The 20,000-nt window shown below is 39.3% G+C and overlaps 1 protein-coding gene across 2 annotated transcripts in view; it reads right to left on the reverse strand.

Moving 5' to 3' along the window:
* The window catches only part of LOC138000822 (periodic tryptophan protein 2 homolog), a 127,720-nt gene that overhangs the window by 106,142 nt on the left and 1,578 nt on the right, over window positions 1–20,000 (reverse strand). For both annotated transcript variants that reach the window (XM_068847483.1, XM_068847484.1), the window contains exon 3: window positions 8,427–8,521. In XM_068847483.1, coding sequence (XP_068703584.1) covers window positions 8,427–8,521 — 95 coding nt within the window. The remainder of the gene's footprint in view (window positions 1–8,426; window positions 8,522–20,000) is intronic.

Genomic DNA, 20,000 nt, shown 5'->3' on the forward strand with positions numbered 1-20,000 from the left:
TGAAGCGCAACAAAATAAATAAATATAGATAACAAGCATAAGATTCCATGCGAAATCAATGGATCGATCGATGAGTGATCAAACAAGAAACACCGTAAAGCATAATTATCTGGAGTCTTTTGAAAGAATGATTCGTTTTTGGTTTTACAGTGTTGTTTGAACGAGTGGACGCTTCTCCAAACAAGTGGTATGTGATATTTATCACACGGTTGCCTACCTGGTTCAAACGAGTGGATTGTTATAGCGAACGAGAGGTCGGGCGCACGAGTGAGCCAAGCTGCAAGAACGGCCTAAAATTAAAACCTCACGGGTGTCACACAGCTTCCACACGGAATTCCTGTCATACACGGAAAGTCATTAGTGTACGTTTTTGCCTGAGAGGTCACATATTTGTGGATTACCATACAGAACCAACAAACAGTAAATTCAGAGTCATCAAGATAACACCCACCCCCCCCCCCCCCCAAAAAAAAACCTCTGAAAAGATAAAGTCGTTAAGCTTAATCGCTGAATTTGCCAACCAGCAAATTTTCCCCCACCCCCCCACTGATATGAAAAACAGAGCATTGTATCTTTCCTTTTTGATTACACTTTATTTTTTCTTCTGTTCAATCCTTCACAATACTATTCCTATCAACAGCAATCTCAACTACATGTCAACAATGTCGCCTCTATGTCTAAAGATATCAACCAAAAGGAGATAAATAAACATTAAAACTTTCATTCTCGGACACAATCCCCCCTTTTGACCTAAAGGGGTGAAAACATAGTACGCTCGGCCTGACACGCAAAATAATGCGTGGTTGTACAACAAAACAAACAAAACAATTAGCAATCAATCATAGCTCAAGTTAGCCAATGTGAATCCAGCACAGTGGGGAGTGGAAACAATTTGTCCGCCATCCGGTTAACGAAATTCTCAAAGTCACTAAGAAGGACGAATAGGGGTATTGCCCAAGCAAAGAAAACCCAGCAGACATTGGTTCAAGGGTGAGAGACTCTCAAGACTGAGATGGAGTGTGACCTACAGCTGTATGGTGGAGAGGTCCCAGTTGGCTATCCCAACCAGAAAATGAATGACCAGATTCAGAGGTCAGTGAAACCGCTCAGAGCAAGGAAGAGAGAAAACGGGTTAATGTGACAGTGGCAGGTGTGACGAAAAAATCAGGTGTCACGCAGGTGTTGGACACAAACAACTTCAGTAAGTATGGACGGCTGTTGAGAATGACTGTGTGGGTCGAACGTTCCCAGTTTAAAGGCGCTAGGTCACGCTATTTTAGGCATTTTCAGCACTGATGGAATGGTCATAGAATTAACTAAAATATCAAAATAACTGTTCAAAACTATAGAAGAACTCTAACAAAGCACAGGGAAGCCAAGAAGGGACATGGATGGACAAAACTGGAGAGGATTGAAATGGATTGAATTTGGGTAAATTTGAAAAATTTCGGCCCACCTTTTTTCAAATTTATATCAGTCTATATCAAAATGCCATTTAATAAGCTTGAAAATCATTCTCAGTTGTTATGTGGCCGTGATTTTGCAAATGAAAGACTCTTGCTCTGCCAATTTGACGTTTAGAGATCATAATTAACAAAATTACCTAAAATAGCGTGACCTAACCCCTTTAATTTACGGTCAAGTAGAAAAAGACAAGAGCGGAAAACAGTCACACTTGACAGAGAGACGAAATAGCTGCAACAGAAAAAACATGGATCAAAGCTCTTCAAGAAGAACTGAAGAATGACAAATTACACATGGAATTGGCTTACAAATTGACATTGGAGGAGCATGGGGGTATATTGAGGTGCAGAGGCAGGTTAGAGAATTCTGACTTAGACGTAGATTCACAACAGCCCATCATCCTCATGAAAGATCACAAACTTACAAAACTACTCATTGAAGAATGCCACAGAAAGGTACACCATGGAGGAGTTAGAGCGACACTTGGAGACCTTAGGTCACAATTTTGGGTGCCCAAGGTCCGGCAGGTTGTGAAAAGGGTTCTGAGAAAGCCTGACTTGTAAAAGGATAAGCAGGGTAAGCCATTTAGAGCGCCACCAACAGTGGTTTTACCGGATTTCAGAGTAAAGGAAGCTACACCATTCTCTAGGGTAGGTATTGACTTTGCACGGCCATTGTTCTCAAGGCGCACATGGGGGAAATGGTTAAAAAATATGTTGTTTTGTTTACTTGTTGTGTACCATGAGCAGTGCATTTAGATTTGGTAACTGATCTGTCATGTGACTACATTTGTGCGATGTTTGAGAAAATTTGCTGCTAGAAGAGGAGCACCATCACTAATTATCTCAGAAAATGTAAAAACCTTTAAGGAAACTGCAAAGCTGTTGAAGAGCATGCATGACACCAAAAAAGTGAAGGAGCACCTACAAGGTAATCAAATAGCCTGGAAATTCAATTTGGAAAGGACTCCATGGTGGGGTGGATTTTATGAGAGCTTGATAGGCACTGCTTAATGTTGTCTAAGAAAGGCACTCGGAAAGGCCAAACTTAATGTGGATGAACTTTCAACCGTCTTAACCGAGTTAGAAGCAACCATGAATTCTCATCCTTTGACCTACGAATGTGACGAAGTGGGATGCAAACTCCATGTCCTAACGGACGTCGGTTGATAAGTTTACCCAAACAAACAGAGGATGACGAGGAAGAAAGTGAAAATGGGTATCTTAGAAGGTTCAGGTATCTTGCGAAGCTGAGAATACATTTCTGGAATCATTGGCGTAAAGAATGTTTAATCAAGTTGAAAGAACATCACCGTAACAAGGGGGAAAACAACCACAAAGTAAGTGAAGGTAAATTGGTTTTAGTACACAAAGACAATGGAAAGAGAAGCAATTGGAACATGGGAAAGGTAGAAGAACTAATAGTAGGTAAAGACCATGAGGTAAGAGGTGTCAAATTAAGACTTGTCACCAAAGGGAAACCTACAGTGTATCTTCTTCAACAGACCCTTGCAAAAGGTATACCCTTTAGATATTCGTGGTATATCAGGGGATAGTAGTAGGGTCTGGGTTGGTGTAGATTCAGGTGGGAGTGCGAATGAACAGCTCGTATGCACAAAAAGACGCACGCTCGCCGAAAAAAAAATTTGTTCGCTATCCACCTAAGAGCTGATTTGCTGTCTAACCACAAACACATACCAGATATTTTGACTTCCTCTTCTGAGGTGTTCTTAATGGTTTTCATGAGTGTAGCAAGAATGTTGCCCGACATTAATTCCAATCATGGTATCGTCTGTGCCTTCAGAGGGGAACTCTCGTCTTGGATGTTTGTGATGATTCCAGAAGTTTCACACACAAAATAAATAACGGAGCAATAGGCCATTTTGCTAGCATCGGCAAATCCATGCAATGGGCAATTAACCTTACCCTGGACTACTCCATAACTCATCTTGGAATGTGAACCTCTTTAATTCCCTCAACCATCCTCTCCAACATTTCTTCAATTCGCCAGTTAGCCTTTTGCCCCATTCTACTTTGCTAACGCACAACTCTTGGAATAAAACTTTCATTCCAACTAGCACTGGACTCAGCAAACCTATGGGATCATACATACCTGCAATCACCTTCAGAATGCTGTTTCAAAACTGGCAACCCATCGGCTCTTTCCTCCACATCAGACAGGTCAAACACAAACAAGTCCAGTTCGCAATTCCACAACTGTGAGGACCTTCACTTTTCGAACCCGTGTTCGCTCCAATTGTGGCCTTGGCATAACTTTCGTTGACGCCTCACACTTGTGCGTCAACACTTGACTCACTACACAGTTCAGGTTGTATTATTTTGGCTCTTAATTCTTCACTGTTTGACAACCATTTCCTGAGTTTAAACGCACTCTGTGCAAGTCTTGATTTCATTTTATCGTACAACTCAGTTGTCTCCTGAATGGTCTCTTCTCCGGTAACAACACCATAGAAACTCCTTTTCATAATACACACAAACTCTGGATCGAGCTGAGTGAACAAGTCCAAATGATACTCGAGCGTCGCATTAAGCAAAGGGTGAACAATCGAAACAACACGGCAAAATCTGTAAGCGATAGGGTCTAAATCGCTCGCTGTCAACACTTCTCATCCACAGGAAATGCAAACAATCCCTGTCAAGCTCTTTCACAACGATACTGAGGAATGCCTTCTGTATGTCACTGACTAACGCAGTTGTATTTTCTCAAAATCAAATCAAAATATCATACAACAGTGGAGATAAGGCTCGTCCGACATACAATCATTTAGGGACACAACTCATTTCCCTTCTTTGGAAGATGCATCATACACTATTCTTACCTTTGTTGTTTTAGTATCTTTGCGTATCACGGCATGTGGAAGGTAATGAACACTGTCGGCCGCATCTAGCTCGGCCACCCTTTCAATTATTCCATTTTCTTCTTGCTCCCTTATGATGGCGTCAAATCATTTTCAAATCTCAGGATTGTCTTTTAGCCTTGTCTTCTGTCCCTTGAGGAGCTTCATGCTATTTTCATAATTTTTCGGCAGGGGCCCAATTCCTTCTTTCCAGGGAAGGGACACTTCATATCTTTCACCATTGAAGATGATCGCATTTTTTAACCCTTCAAGAACTTCGTTGTCCTCTCAAATTCCTAGATTTTCGATAATAATCCACTCACGTCTCTCTGCCCTCAACCTGGCCGACTGGACAACTCTGGTAGCTATAAAGGATTTGTGGCTACTGGCATCGAATAACACCCTCACCCTCGAACCTTTGTTTCTCGAAATGATTGCTTGTGCTGTTAGTAACGCAACCCTCCCCACTGAGCCTATGTGAAGGGCAGGACTAGCATGGCTAGCACTGGCTTGACAGGCATTTTGCGAGACATCACGATAACTATTGTTCGTGCGATTGACTTGACACAGCGCTTGGACGCGTTGTGACCCCCATAGCAAATTGAAATATGATGGCCCGGTTTGTTACAACTTAGAAACAATTTTGCGTTTACATTCTCTAGCAATATGTCCCTTCTTAACACAGACGGATTTAACATTTCATGCATTCTTCATGGGCGTGTTTGCCTTTACAATATGCACAGAAATCGTTAAAAGGTTTTCTTAACAGGGCACTGGCTGTCGCGGGTCTGCCACTACAACTTCCCATGTCCTGCCTTTCGGTTTTCTCATTCTTTGTACAATGTTCCTCTCTCAGTTCAAGTTCGCACAACAACTCCTTCAGTATTTCCTCCATCGTCCACTGTTTTTTTTCCCTCTAGTGATTTGTAATCTAACAGGTTCCGGAGCTTGCTTAAAATGGAAGGTACCATGATTCCTTTGTAGGTGTCAGCACTTACTCCCAAGGCTTGAAGGCCACGATGATGTACTTCAACCATGTAGTAGAGTTTATGTAGGACCAGTAGTTTTTTTATCATGTTGACCGGGGGCAGCCTTAAGCAAGTCATTGATGTGATGTTTCACCGTTGAAATAAAAGGGTTAGCAGTTGGGATTTTCCCGCAACTTTTGGTAAATTAAATAAAGCGATAAAAAATTATTTTGTTTCTTATCATTAATTTTATTTCAATTTGGAGATAATGGAGCAAAATTGTAATACCTTTGGAGAGCGATCCATTCCCTCGATCATTGACTTAGGGTGTGTTTCATTCACAGTATTCCGGAATAAGAATACGTGAAGTGATGAATTCAAAACGGTATGTCTGGTGTTTTGAAGCAACAAGGATAATAAAGATATGTTTAAAATAGCATTTTAGCAGGTGTTCGACGTTTTTAATGTGAATCTCCGTAAAAACGAAGGATTTCTAACTTGTATTCCATGTAATCCTATTCCGGAATACGGTCAATCGAACGCGCCCTTAGTTACTGGGTTGCCAAAGCCAGTCGGAATCTCGGTTTCATTTCGTGGGTTTTTTTGTTATTTTCCGCGTCAGGAAAAGTCTTGCCTGTCACTCCCCTGCTAAGTGGTGGCTTTGTGCATAGAGCCTTCTGCGTGTATTTTCTTAGGATCGAGAGGGTAGTGGGAAATGCGTAGATTTCTCTGGTGGACACAGTAGAACGATTAACTTAACCGGCAATGGCGTCGAAAGTCATGTAACCCGAATGGCGTTTTAGTGGATCTTTGAACAAAATATACCCTTATAAAGCTCAATAATGGCAAGTCAATTGGATATACAGGCGGTGGAATCTTAAAAGCGACGAGTAATGGACTTCGACAACAATCTATCGCCCGTCGAGCCGAAATCAAAGTGAGCTGCATTTACCTGAAGTACATGGTAATTTAACATGATCGAGTTTCTTGTCTTCACGCACGCAATGAAATAGGAAGAGGTTTTCGCCTCTAAGAGCAAATATGTTGTTTATTTCAATAAAATTTTTGCTGGAAAAGGATTCTGTGGTATTTTCTGCCTTTGTGAATTATAATATCATGTTGTGTATTGAATTTTCGAGCTTAAGGTTGAAATGTGATATGGGAGAAGTTTTTTAGTATTGCTCTGTAAGCAGGAAGGCTTCACAGGCCTGTTGGAAGCGTGCTTGAGTTTCAACAAAATGAGCCCCAAAATCAGTGAAGAATTGTGACGCAGTTGAATAATAAAGTAGCTGCTATTTCTAAAATGATGGAATTACCTGGTTAGAATAAATAACGGCCTACGCGTCTTGGAGAGTAAATTTTGACTTTGCATAAACAAGAGTTGGGCGATTGTGATCTTTGTTTTGACTTCGCTCATTTCATTGTCAAACTTTATAACACTTGACAGAAAAAGAAACTTACAAAAACCCAGTATCTTGCCATCATTTGACACAGATACTTCACTGTTTGGCGAGTAAACATGCCGCGATTTTGCAATTTATTTGTACAGCCAAAACGTAGAATAACAAAATTGAACGTTGCAAAAATCCCCCAAAATGTTTGTCGCTGATCGTAACTTTTTATATTCTATATTCACGGTTCAAAATAAATGTTGTTTTCATGTCGTAAATATGTTATTCTCGAGCGATCGTCCTGGAAACTTCCTTCTGCTCTTTCTAAAAACTGTGTATCAATATTTATTTACTTTTGCATCAATATTTGTTTTTGCATAAAGCAAGCTAACAAAATCTGTACCTTGCTGAGTTCGCATTTGTTAGCGTTAATAGTATTTTCGGTCCGATGCTTCTGTTTCATGAGGGGTATATTATTTTGGTCTCCCATCCAAACACTAACCCCGCCCAACAGGCCTTAACTTCAGTGAACCTCGGTATTACAAAGCTGTCAGATGCTCAGAGGGCACGCTTAAACTTGTGGTGAAAAGAAGTTTATCAACATGTCAGCCCAGAAGCCAATATTTCTCGCTTCCCATTTATTTTCTTCAATCTTTCTGGGTTCAGTAATTTGCCAGTAACCACTTGTCTTCTCAGACTATTTACCCAAGACTTCTACCATGGCACTACAATGATAGACAATACCAAAACAATATCGTGCACTGTTAGAGCTACATATTACGCAAGGACAGATCTGTTTCGTCGTACGAACGTGTGAGGACCTGTGAGCCAAAAGGCCTCGTCTGGTATGACTTCTTAATGACCCCCCAACTTGAAAAAAATTGTCTGGAACGGTGCACGTACCACAGGCAACCCAGTGTACCCTAAAGGAGGGTCTAGTTTCTTATCAGTTACGTCATTTGCTGAGGTGTAACTGTTTCTCGTCCAATGGAAAGCATTGCAGGAACAAAAACTAGTGTCCAGGCTCATTGGCAAAAAAATGCGCGGAAACTGCTTACGATCTTTCTTGCGAACTTTCATCTTGCGAACGAAATGGTGTGTTTTCTTCAATGTTCAGGAAAATAAGCGTTTCAAAACAGTCAATTTCTTCGGCTTTTATGTTTTTGAGGATGTTAAAGAGCTGCTTTATCACTAATATCAGATATTTCTTCTGTTTTTTGCGGAAAATATTGGAATTATGCGGAAGATGAGGATTTCAGTGAATTATGCAGATCCACATCGCCGCATCCTGTCAGATGCCATGGATATAGTAGTTCATAATAATATTATTATTTGTAACAGTACTGTGGGACTTCTTCTCAAGGTGAGGCTTTTCCATAGAGCAATGCACTCTAGTACATGTAGATGCACAGTGCATTCTACTCACAAACACAATGCATTATGGCAAAAAGCATGCAAAGCTGAAAGCAGGATTATATTAATTGCATGGCCACTCATCAAAAGGCAGCAGAAATGGATACCATTTCCCAGCTGAGAAGTACAGTGTAAAGCCCCTGACATTATGAGGTATCTAAAGTGGACTGTTGAAATGAGAAAAAGCACTTTTTGATCCTGGCTAATTTGTACCACTATCTAAAAGCACAACAAAAATATTAAGAGCTCTGCAATCTTTAGTCAGATAAAACAACCATTCTTTCACAAACAGAACTTACAGTAGTTGAACACTATTGTTACATTTTATAGTACCTTCATCAACAGTAATAAGGATCCTGCCATCTCCAGATAGGGCCATCCTTGAAATATTTTTGTGATTTTCAAAAGGCAATGTCCAGGATCTGTTACTGAAGGAAAAACACAAAAACTTGACATTACTGGTACTTATTTTAGTAAACATACATGTATAAGAGACAGGTTATCAAAACAGGGTGTCCACCCATAAGGAACATGAAAAAGGTTAATGGCAATAACTCTTCCTTTTTGGAATTTTGACTGTTGGGTGTCTTGGTTTGAAAAGTCAGTTTTGCAGAATTTGAACAGAAGTATTTTTTTATCTTGGGTGGTAAATCATACTGGCCAGGTGCTTAAAGAAGAACATCACCGGTTGAAAGCACATAAGCATACCTTGCATCTGCTAACAAACAGCAGGTTAAAAACACACAGGTAACAGATCAGGTTAGGTCACATCAACAAGAAATAACTATTGCACTACTTACATGTATGACTAATTAAGATTTCAGTATCATTGAAGTCTCTTTTAATTACGTCAGGATCACAAGACAGTGCCAGTTGTTTCTAATTTTCTTTAACTATGCCAACCATACCCCACCTTTTAACTGTAATAATCAATACCATTATTGCAGTCATATAAAAATCCCAAAATTTCAAAATCATACATACTTTCCATGACAGTTTCCAAATGGGTATTATGGAAAAAATATTATTATGAGGTTATTGACAAACTTTAAAGGAAATCACTTGGTTCTCAACAATAATGAATACCGGTAAATGATTGAGCGTGTTACTACATGTACATCTTTATTAAAAAGATAAATACCCGCATGCAGACAAGTTTACAATGCAATAGCTTTGATAAGATACATGTATAAGAATTCAGTAAAAATAAATGGTTAAATCAATGTATAAAAATTAAGAGGATTAAAAACTTAAGATCTCGTCATACATGTAGGTTCGAGGTGTTGATATTTACACAAAATGAGAATGAAATAAACATCATTTTAATGCTCCTCAAATGTACTTTTGAATCCAATTTAAACGGTATTTTTTCTTTGTTAGGTTCTCAAAGCAGTTTTTTAGTATAAAATGCCCACCTAAGGCTGGAAATGGCAACAGGCTGATGACACGAATTGAAGTCAGACATGAGAGTGGTGGAAATAATATGTTTTGTGCCAAATTGTCACATGATAGATGTTGGATGCCTCCCACAGAGGCACATTCATCTTGTACAACTTGTATGACAAAATCTTTGTCCACCATGATTAGGTTAACCTTTGCTCAATTAACTTAATTTACAAGTTGTAATGACTACATTGCTTCACAATTTCTGGGTCACTGAAAGAGCCACAATAGAATCACTGCAAAATGACACCACTCCATTATTTTCGGGTAATACCTATGAGTCTTTTCACTGTGGTTCTCGACTTGTACAATGTTGCTTGGATAACATACATGTAACATCACAGCAATTCAGTGCAGCCCATTATGGAAACCAAGTTCAGATAACACAATTTGAAAATTTGGTGGCATGCAGTAAAAAGAGAGGTCCCTGGATGGCCACTGAATACACCTAATAGCTCAAGTTTATTTGGTAAGAACCGGATCCAGTTGCAGCTGATACTCTGAACCTGTGTGCCAAATGTTTTTCAAATAACCCAAGCCTAATAAACTTTAACAGCACCAATGTAAATTCTTGCCATACAGGCTTGTTATACCCATGATCACAGTAAACTGTCCCATTATTGAGAGTTGTTCCTTTCAATAAATCAAAGCACAAAAGCAACGTTTCAAAATTGGGGAACAAAATGTCTTCATCACTGCCTTTAAATCATCAGTGTCAATTTAGGTTTTCTTTCATCAATACAATGAATCTACTTAACCTCGATCTTCACAAAAATAATGTGTTTTTTTTCCTTTGAGATCTTGCAGTGCTGTCTTCAGTTTGACAATTTCTTTTCAGTTCTGTTAATTTATTAGATGAACAGAATAAATATTTTTTATTCAAGTGCCTGCAAAACTATGTAAGAGACTCCAAGCGACTCAATGCTAGTACTACGATCAGGTCTGTGCACTGATGTTTTTTTTGTTCCACCTGCACCCACTGTAAGCATGAGCTCTCTGGATGAGCATATCTGCTCTTGAGCAAAAGCTACAAATAATTGTGTTTAAATATAAAAAAAATATTATAAATAAAAATAACAAAAACTCACATTGTGAGAGTTCTCCACTTGTTTGTGCATCCTGGCACACAACAATTAAATTCCCCATTTAAAACTTATGTAAAATTCGAACATGAAGTGCAATATCAACTGAAACAATTAAGCATGCCCAACCCATTATGTATGCCAATGTCTCTGCCAGTGGCTAGTTTCCCTCTCCTTAAAGCAATGAAAGCACACTCACAATAATTTTGGTAACATTACTTAAAATTACTTTAGTCACTTAGCAACACTGAAGAAATTAAAGCTCTGGTAAAGCTACATGTATAATCCTCATCACAGTTATGAAAGCAATTTAGGCAATCGGTAGAGAAGCCTGAAAAATTCAGGACTTCAACAGGGTTTGAACCCGTGACCTCGTGATGCCAGTGCAGCACTCTAATCAACTGAGCTTTGAAGCCACTGGAGTTGGGAGCTGGTCATTTGTGGGTTCAAATGTCCTAAAATGAATGAATCAATGAACGGTGTGATATATGAAATGAATCACATATCGAACTGCTTCTCTACGGAATTGCCTAAATTGTGTTCATAAGGTGAGAAAATTATTGTTGAGAGCATTCCCTCTTGCTTGATACACGTTTCTTTCATACACGTCCTTCTTATGAAACATTCGGCTAGCCAGATAAGATCTCTTTCTAGATGAGCATATTTCTCAACATGCTCAAAGTGCTATCCCCGTGTTTGTTTTTATTATTTAGAGAAATAAAGATGCTTTTGAAAGTCCGATCTTCTCATCAACACGGAACCCGAGACAAAATGCCAGAGGAATAAGAGTGCTGCAGTAGTACGTCCTAACAACCGTGGAAGAAACACCACAAGATAATGTTGAGGAATCATCAATGGTGTGCAAGGCGAAGCACAAGCACTGAAGGAACTCTGTGAATAAGCAAAATGCAGTGTTGTTTGTTTACACAACTACTAGTTGATGCAAATGAACGAGATCCTGAAATGAAGTCACTAGCCCCAGCCTTAGCTTCACTCGGTTGTGCAGAAAAAATAAAATACTTTGAAAATTCATAAGAAAACAAGGTTTCAAAGAAATGAAAAAAGGAATTGGCAGAATCTTGCCCAGTGAAACAAAGATTTTTTTCGGCAAAAAATTTTTTGGAGGTTATAGGCACTTCTAGTATCATCAGCTTACATGCTACTCAGAGGGGTAAAAAATGCTAGGAAAAGGATCACTTTATGTGCCAGAAGATCAGTCAACACAGTTTTCAGTTCTTGGCTTCCATGTCTTGCCATGAGCCTGGTCACCCACAGTCAAATCTTCTTTATTTACCGTCAATCACTAATCAGAAAGGACATGTTGCCATATTGGGTTTTTAGGTTGTTTTTGTTTCTCTTGGCCAATAGTCGATTAATATCCATACCCTACACAATTCTTTTAAACACAGTGACTGTAGCTTTTCAGTGAAGGCCAGCCTCTCATCTATAAAAGGTGGTGCATCTGGTGAATGATTGTATGTGATAATGGCATACACCTACAAAGCAACTACGTACACAGGTGCCCCATGTGCAGTGTGAGGGAAAGCCAACAAAAATATAAGATTTGAGTGAGGCTCCAGCACTTGGCTAAGTAGCCTGAATTCTGGCTGTTATACACAATTGTGGTCTCATTCACACAGAAGCCCTTCAAGCTAATCCTGCCAAGCCGACCACATGCTGGAAAGGTCAGACCACAACACCGGGAACAATGTCTCCTACTCTTTTCGAATAGTGTGTGGGATCTTTAACGTCCCACAGAGTTAATGAACAAGGGTTGTGAGACGGGACCTCCAGCTTATTGTCCTTATCCGAGAAGACTAGAGAGTCTAACCATTTGCAGATGTAATTACAAAGGCAGCGCTTTCTCCTCAGTTATTTAAAGACCCTGAGTGTTGGTCCGGCCGGAGTTGAACTCACAACCTCCCGCGTGACAGCCCGGTGCTCAACCAACTGAGCCACCGGTGCGCAGTGATTTGTATGGGAATCCTGATAAAAGACTTGAGAAGACAATATTATACAAAAACTCAATTAAAAAGACTACAGTAAACACCCGCACGTCAGCGGCAACTTTTACCCAAAAAATTGTTGCTAAAAATCAGGGGTGCAACTTATCTGCCGGAACATTTGAAAAAGGCTGTTTTCAGTGTCCAGTTTTCCATCTTTGCGTCCTATCTAATGCCTGGTTACAACAAATAACTGTGAGAATCTGTAGGTTTGTAGTGCACACTGGTACATAGCACGTTGCCACTAATAGAAACTTATAAACTATATTTAATCAAACTCTATCAGAAAAGTGGGCGGCGCTTAAAAATCTTAGTAAACACAATGACATAGTTGTCAAATCGGCCGACAAAGGCAGCGCGGTAGTTGTTTGGTTGTCTGACCTTAACCAAAAAGGCACCTCGTTTTATGCCAAAATCCAGGAAGATCTCACCTCCACAAATCAAAAACTTGTCAAAGACACCATTCAGAATCTTATAGTTAATCACGAATTACCGCAAACTGCAACTAATTTCATCATTAACACCCCTAGAACTTTATCTTAGCACTGCTGTCACTTGTTTGACTGGCATGCTGACAGTGAGTAACCACTAAATTATAGTTCTTAGTCAGTAACACTTTTAGGGCTCTGTCTAAATGAGGAATCCACCTGGTACCATCAGCTTTCACAGCTTTGTATGCCCTTTCACCCATCATGTCTGCCAGCTCTTTGATTTCACATACAGCCTTGCAGGAATACTTCTCGTATTTCCAAATACCCTGCAACTTCTCCTTTGCATTTTGGAAAAGTTTTACATCTTTGATTGTGCCTTGAATCCTAATTCCTAAATCCTAAATCCTAAATCCTACTCACAGGCACTCCATTCTCCAAAAATCTCACATACACATCTTCTACCTCTCTTGTCCCCCACAATCATGTCCCACCATCTGCCATGACTCCAATAAAACGTGCTGACTTAACCGTTTCAGATATATTGCATTTTAGCTCATCAGTAATAGCAACTACAGTACCGTGCAAAAGTAAGTTGACAGTCTCTTTCGAGTCTCGATTGTCGACTGGATCCTTCATTCTCGCCAGGACCGAGGATTGAGGAAAGGCAATAGAGAATTTAATGAGCTGGCCGCTTGACTGATTCCTCGATAGACTAATAGCACAAACACAACTGGGAATACGAATAAAAGAAACGCCTGCCAAAGTCCTTGGAGAACGTTGTTCGGAGTAACGCAGAAAAGCGAGCAAGCTTAGCCCTCTTCCAAATCCGGTTGATGAAATTGGGAAAAAATCACAACAAACGACACTATTCTGTGCGATTGCAGAGGAGATAATTTATCCCTCTGTCGTGTGATCGGAACATACTCAACAATCACATGGACTGTAAACAGTCTTTGACACCATCAAACTGGCATGGTATTTCAAGTTTACTCCATAGGCTTCTAATCAAGAGCACGATCCTCCCAACAATTTAGCTGTAACCTACAATGTAGCTGGTTAATGAAAATTACTTCCGTAGTACTTCGAGAGAGGAAAGTCTTTGAAACTACATGTATTCTGTGCGATTGCCGAGGAGATAATTATTCTTTGTCCATATGATCGAAGCATACTCAGCAATCACACAGACTGTAAACAGTCTTCGACACTATTGACCCGAGTGGCATTTCAAGTTTACTCCATAGACAGTTCGTAGACCTTACTGGATACATTTAATCAGTAACACTGCAGTAGCAGACCTTTCTGGAAACAAATGTCCTCTGTATACATGTATGATAATGTTAATTTCAGATTTACAAAAGTTGTTTCTTTTAACGTAAAACTATTTGGCCGGACTTGTTTGCTTATTCCCTTACAAGAAAAATCAACAGTCACTGGGATCAGATTAACCTGCGATCAGGCGTACCGTAAACGTCCATGTATAAGCCGCATCCGTAGATAAGCCGCACCCCGAATTTAGAAACGCAGATTTTGGAAAAAAATGTAATACAATAAAGTTTGAAGTTCCAGTAACGTTCTATTGCTATAAACCAACAAGGACAAACAATCAAGGTTTCACCATAAGTTGAAATTCCTTCGATATTGAAACAAAACGAACGAGTGCTTAGTAGCCAAGCTTTAAATATGGGGAGGAGTCTGGGCCAGGGTCTGGGTATCATGACTACGTCTATAAAGATCCATGGATGTACCGCAACAGGCGAAAAAATTCATGCTGAACAAGGAGCTTGATATTGCGGTCGACAAATGTGCCGAGAAGGTGGTCAAGGACAACGAAACAGTTCTCCATTTACCTCGCGAATTTTGTGGTATTTTATCGCACGTGACGGAAAGATACGCGTGGAAGTGACTGGCCGAAGACGTCACTGCAAACAGCTGTGCGGAGGAATGGAGATTCCTTGTAGGTTGGTGTTTACTTGTTCGAGAAAAGCGAAAATTAATCGCTTGAAAGAACTCTTGGAGAGCAATATTCGCCGATAAACAGTCGAAGACACAAACGGCTCCTTTGGGAGCCACCACTCATTAAAAAGTCAATGAACAACAGCAACATGCTCTCAGTTTCTTTTATGTTTCTTTACTGAGATCTTAAGAAGTTGTATGAATGTTAATTAGGTTTTTTAAAACTCCAAACACAGGTGTATCCATGGATAAGCAGCACCCTTGATTTATGGCTTCAATTTTGTGAAAAAAAGTGCGGCTTATACATGGACGTTTACGGTACTTTTCCTTAGACATGGTGCGAAAGGGTACGCCTGATACAATTTCTTAACGAGTCATCTGCCCGTAGTCCAGAATCTGGACTTTACTCTGATTGGCCGAAAAACAATAGAGCTCTTGCTGCGATTGGTTACAGAATTGCAAATCATACTTCTTGTAAATCAGTTAACAGCTGATGAAATTATGGCTGCTGAGAAGGATTTGAACACGGGTAATGTTTAGGCCCTGTTTACAGCTTCTGTTGCTTCTACTACAGATTTTTTTTCAAAAACCTTTAAAGGAAGAGCGGAGAAAGTGCATTCAAAGAATGGTTTGAGTAAAAGAAGACATTACAGTTGTACTTCCTATGAGATTTGTAACCTTCTTTATGGCATTTATTTGGATAATCACTGCTGTTAAAACTAAAAAAATAGGCCTCTAATCTCTTCATGATAATAACATGGGCAGTCGAGACAAAGATGGTGGGCACAATTTTTAACTTTTAGACTGGCACTGACCAAAGATGAATAGCACTTTTAAATCTTACCTTCGATGAACATATTTGTGCATATTTGTTTTCCCTTATGCTCTCTCTTTCAGAGAAATATTAGGTAAAAATACATTGTCACAGATGTTACATAAAAAACAACCACATTGCCAGTACATCGACATTACATGTAAGTGAAATTTCCTGTGAACTATCAAAGTGTTCTACGAAACCTGCTCTAAATATCCGCAGTTTCATCATTGTGTTAACTGAAAATGTTGAATTCACTTTCACAGCAATTGACAATTTTTCAAGAATACTTGAAAATGACGGTCACAGACATTACAATCACTGTCATGGACGTTACACTGTGTGAATAAGTCGACTATTTTAAAGTGTAGATTACAGTCTTTTTGCACTATAAAATGTTACTTGTAGTTACTGGTCCTGTGACTAGTGGTTCTAAACTTCTACTAGTCCAGAAGCATTTTGCACTAGTCCAGGACTAGTGGACTACTGCTAAGGTCGAGCACTGAGTTAACAATAAGTGGTATTTGATATTTAAGTGACAGAAAGTTAGTCTTTGTCATTGTATTACTACATAAGCAATGTTTCAATGTAATGTTCTAAGGATTGTTCTTGTTGGTTTTGTTGTAAAACTTTCATTTTCCCTGAAAAAAATTATTTTGGGGGGAAAATGCCACTAAACTAAAATGCTTGAATAATGCTTAACGCCTTCGCCTCGCCAAAATGCTTGAAAAAATATCAGCAAAATGTACGAAAGCTTAAATGTTGGACTGTTTAACTTTGTAACCCTGCCCACTTTAGTAAACTGAGCCCTATCTGGGGTTCTGCACCGAAATTTGTCAACAACACATTTTTTATCCCCCTGGTTTCTGATGTGAATGCATTGTCTCAGTCACATTCACAACTGTTGAAGGATGGCTTTAAAAGGCAGGAGGCCAAGCACAAAATGGAAGTAGTATTGCACAACCTGAGGAAAAAAACTCAATTCTTCAATGGAAATCCTTCATCCAGATTTTTGTAGTTTAATTAACAGGACATCTGTATGCTTCTCACGATCATAAGAGTTTTTATAGCAAGCCTTCAAAAACTACAATTTCTTCTCTTCAATTTTTTTTCTTGTGAATATTCTGTGGGTGAACTTACTGAAGGCAGTGATTTTTTTTAGCATCTAAACAAAAGCCATCTTTCGACGCACTTTTCCATATGTTTCTGTAGTTTGTCAATACGAAGTAGGCGTGACCAATGCAGTCATGTCAGTACCCAAGGGAATTTGAAAAATGCGTCACTGACAAACAATGGTCTTACACACAGGTAGGGGTCAGTTTGTTGAGCATATGGTGAACCAAAGTTCAACTGTCCAACATTGCTCTCCCAACCATCTTCCGAAAGCCAGTTTGGTTTGGATCGAGTGAACAAACTACCCCATGAGGTCCCTCACAGGGGCGCTATTGCGTTGTTGGTGGTTTGAAATGAAAGTTTAATCTTTGTCAATTGATTCCTATGTGGAATTGTAACCGTGGAACATTTTGTCCTGTAATAATTGACTGAAGATGCTGGGCGCCTGAGAATTTAGCATGCAGCATTGAGATTTTAGTATAATTGTTGACAACCGAGGAATTGAAGTCGCATTGAATCTGGAAAAAGGAAGGAAGCAACCCACAGTGGCAATAAGGTTAGGCTTTTTAATTGAGATTTTTTTTCACATAATTGTCTTCTCAAGTCATTTAGGGGCCAGAGAAAAAAAAAATTGCATGCAGCACAAATGAAATAGAAAAAAAATTCTTGCACTGCTGCAAGCAAGAAAAAAAAATGTTGCAAAGCTATTTCATCATTCCTGGGGGGTTTTACAAAATCCCAGCAAAACTGCAACCATTCCGGATAATCTGCAAGACAGCGAGCCACTATGGTTAGCCTATTAAAATAACACATTGATTGGCCTAAATAACACTCTGGTTAGCCTAAACGTCACACCGGTTGGCCTACAGTTAGCTTAGGTAGCTTACGGTTTGCCCTTATAATAGGATAAGGGATTTCTTGCTTGCTCAGTTCACATGGCTCCAAGTCATAGGAGTCATGCAAGCTATTACGGTTAGCCTAAATTACACATTGGCTAGCCTAGTTAGCACTGCAGTTAGCCTACAGTTCCTTAGGTAGCTTGCGGTTATTGGGATCAGGGATTGCTGGCTTGCTGGCTTGCTGGCTCGCACTGCATCCAAACTGGTTAGCTTATCACAAGCAGTAATGGAGGTAAATTTTTCTATTTGAAGAATCAAGTTTTATTAGACAAAGAAAAATAATTCGTTCATTTTTACTCGTGGATATATCCACGAGTTTTGGTGAGGTTCTTTATGCAAATGTGTCAGTCCTGCGTAACCGGAAGTTCGATCTAATAAGCCAATCAGGATGGATGATCACAACACAGCTTAGATCGGTGTGATTTCCTGTTCGCGAGGTTGTGCGCCGCCATTACTGTATGTCGCTTTTATACTGAAGTGTTTGAGCACCTTTCGCTGCATTTAGAAGCAAGAAACGGAAGAATTAAAGAAATGGCTTTCTTCCAAGGTGAAGCAAAATATTCTAAACAAGTACAGATTGGTGCAAAAAATTGTGCACCGCCTTTCACTGACCAACGCGAAGACTTGAATGCATGTAGAAATGGAATAATCGATTAATTAACGATGGCCAAAAATGATGTGAGTGTCAGTAATAATTTCTACAAAGCAGTGGCAAAAAAGAGCTTACATGAGAGACTCTATCAAGAGGAAGAGACAAAATCACTTGAAGAGTTCAGGGAAAAGAAAAACATTGCAAAACGCCAAAACAGATCTGAAAATATTGAAGCAGCAAGGGAATAGGAAAAGAAAAGCAATCCAGAACATATCAGAGACCCAAACAGAAAAGCATAAAACCATTCAAGGAAAGCTATGCAGAGCTCAAGGCTGAACCAAACTGAAATTTGTCAAGGTCAAGGCTCTATTAGACATTCCATGTCAAAAGTGATTCAGTCTTTTTCGTGATAAGATAACACATGGCGCTGAATATATATGCACTTGCTGTGATCAGTTATGGTTCAGATCATCTGTATCTAAGTGTATCAAATATAATGATAAATATTCACAAGGTTTGTTGGAGGAATGTATAACTGGCGCAAAAAGTGTTAATATTACTGAATGGATCTGCTCTACGTGCTAAATCTGATGACATTAACATTATATGACCTGGCAACAAAAATCAGACCTTATTCAAAATTACCCTGTCATCTGTGCAACGAACTTTGAACACATGGTAGAGCTCTTTATAGAGGATGTGTTAAAGAGTAATCTTATGTCTGTTGGAGAAATGGTATACTTATTTCACAGGGTTGAATTCCAGCAAAGGGGATTACCTCACATACATGCAGTATTTTGGGTATCTAGTTGCATGACAGCCCACCGTGCTGTTACAAAATTATCCAACTATCAATGCTAATGCATAAAGAAAACCTCAGCCTGCCAATTTTAAACAATCGCGGTAACTTTCATATCCACGAGTAACGACAGTGGCACTTTGATTAATATTTTCAACTGAAGCATTTTCATGTAATTACTTTCTATTGAAATATAAGGTTTTGTAATGTCTTATATAATATAAGACAACATATAACAAATTAGACCATGATCACCTACCGTATTTACCCGTGTATAAGTCGATCCCATGTATAAGTCGACCCCCCATTTTTGATGGCAAAAAAAGCAATTTCTTAATTTCTTTGCTAAATGTTCATGGGATACTAATCTTGCATTCTTCGATTTCTGGAACTGTGGATTCACAAAAAATTAAGGGCCTCAAGCGCTTAATAGTTTTGTGGTTCAGCGGTTGTTGTATGTGCGGGCATTTTGTCCCTGAATTTCGTAAAAGTTCTCAGAAAATCGAACATGTAAACCTCACACTAACCTGTTTCGTTTTTCAAGGATAAAGGGCTTTAGAGGATAAGCACAACATCACAGAAGCAGGAGTCAATCTTTGAAAATAACTTCAAAAACGATGCGAAATGTGCAAGGTTTATTGGTGCTTGACTTATAATTTCTCACATGGCAAACGAAACAAAACTCATAAACCAAACAATACAAAGTTTGCAAAAGCATTTAAATCATCCAGGTTTGTATAAAGAATAAACAACAATCATTACCAACCAGCATTTTCAG

This window comes from Montipora foliosa, chromosome 4 (genome assembly GCF_036669935.1).
Source record: "Montipora foliosa isolate CH-2021 chromosome 4, ASM3666993v2, whole genome shotgun sequence".
In the NCBI taxonomy this organism is placed as follows: domain Eukaryota; kingdom Metazoa; phylum Cnidaria; class Anthozoa; order Scleractinia; family Acroporidae; genus Montipora; species Montipora foliosa.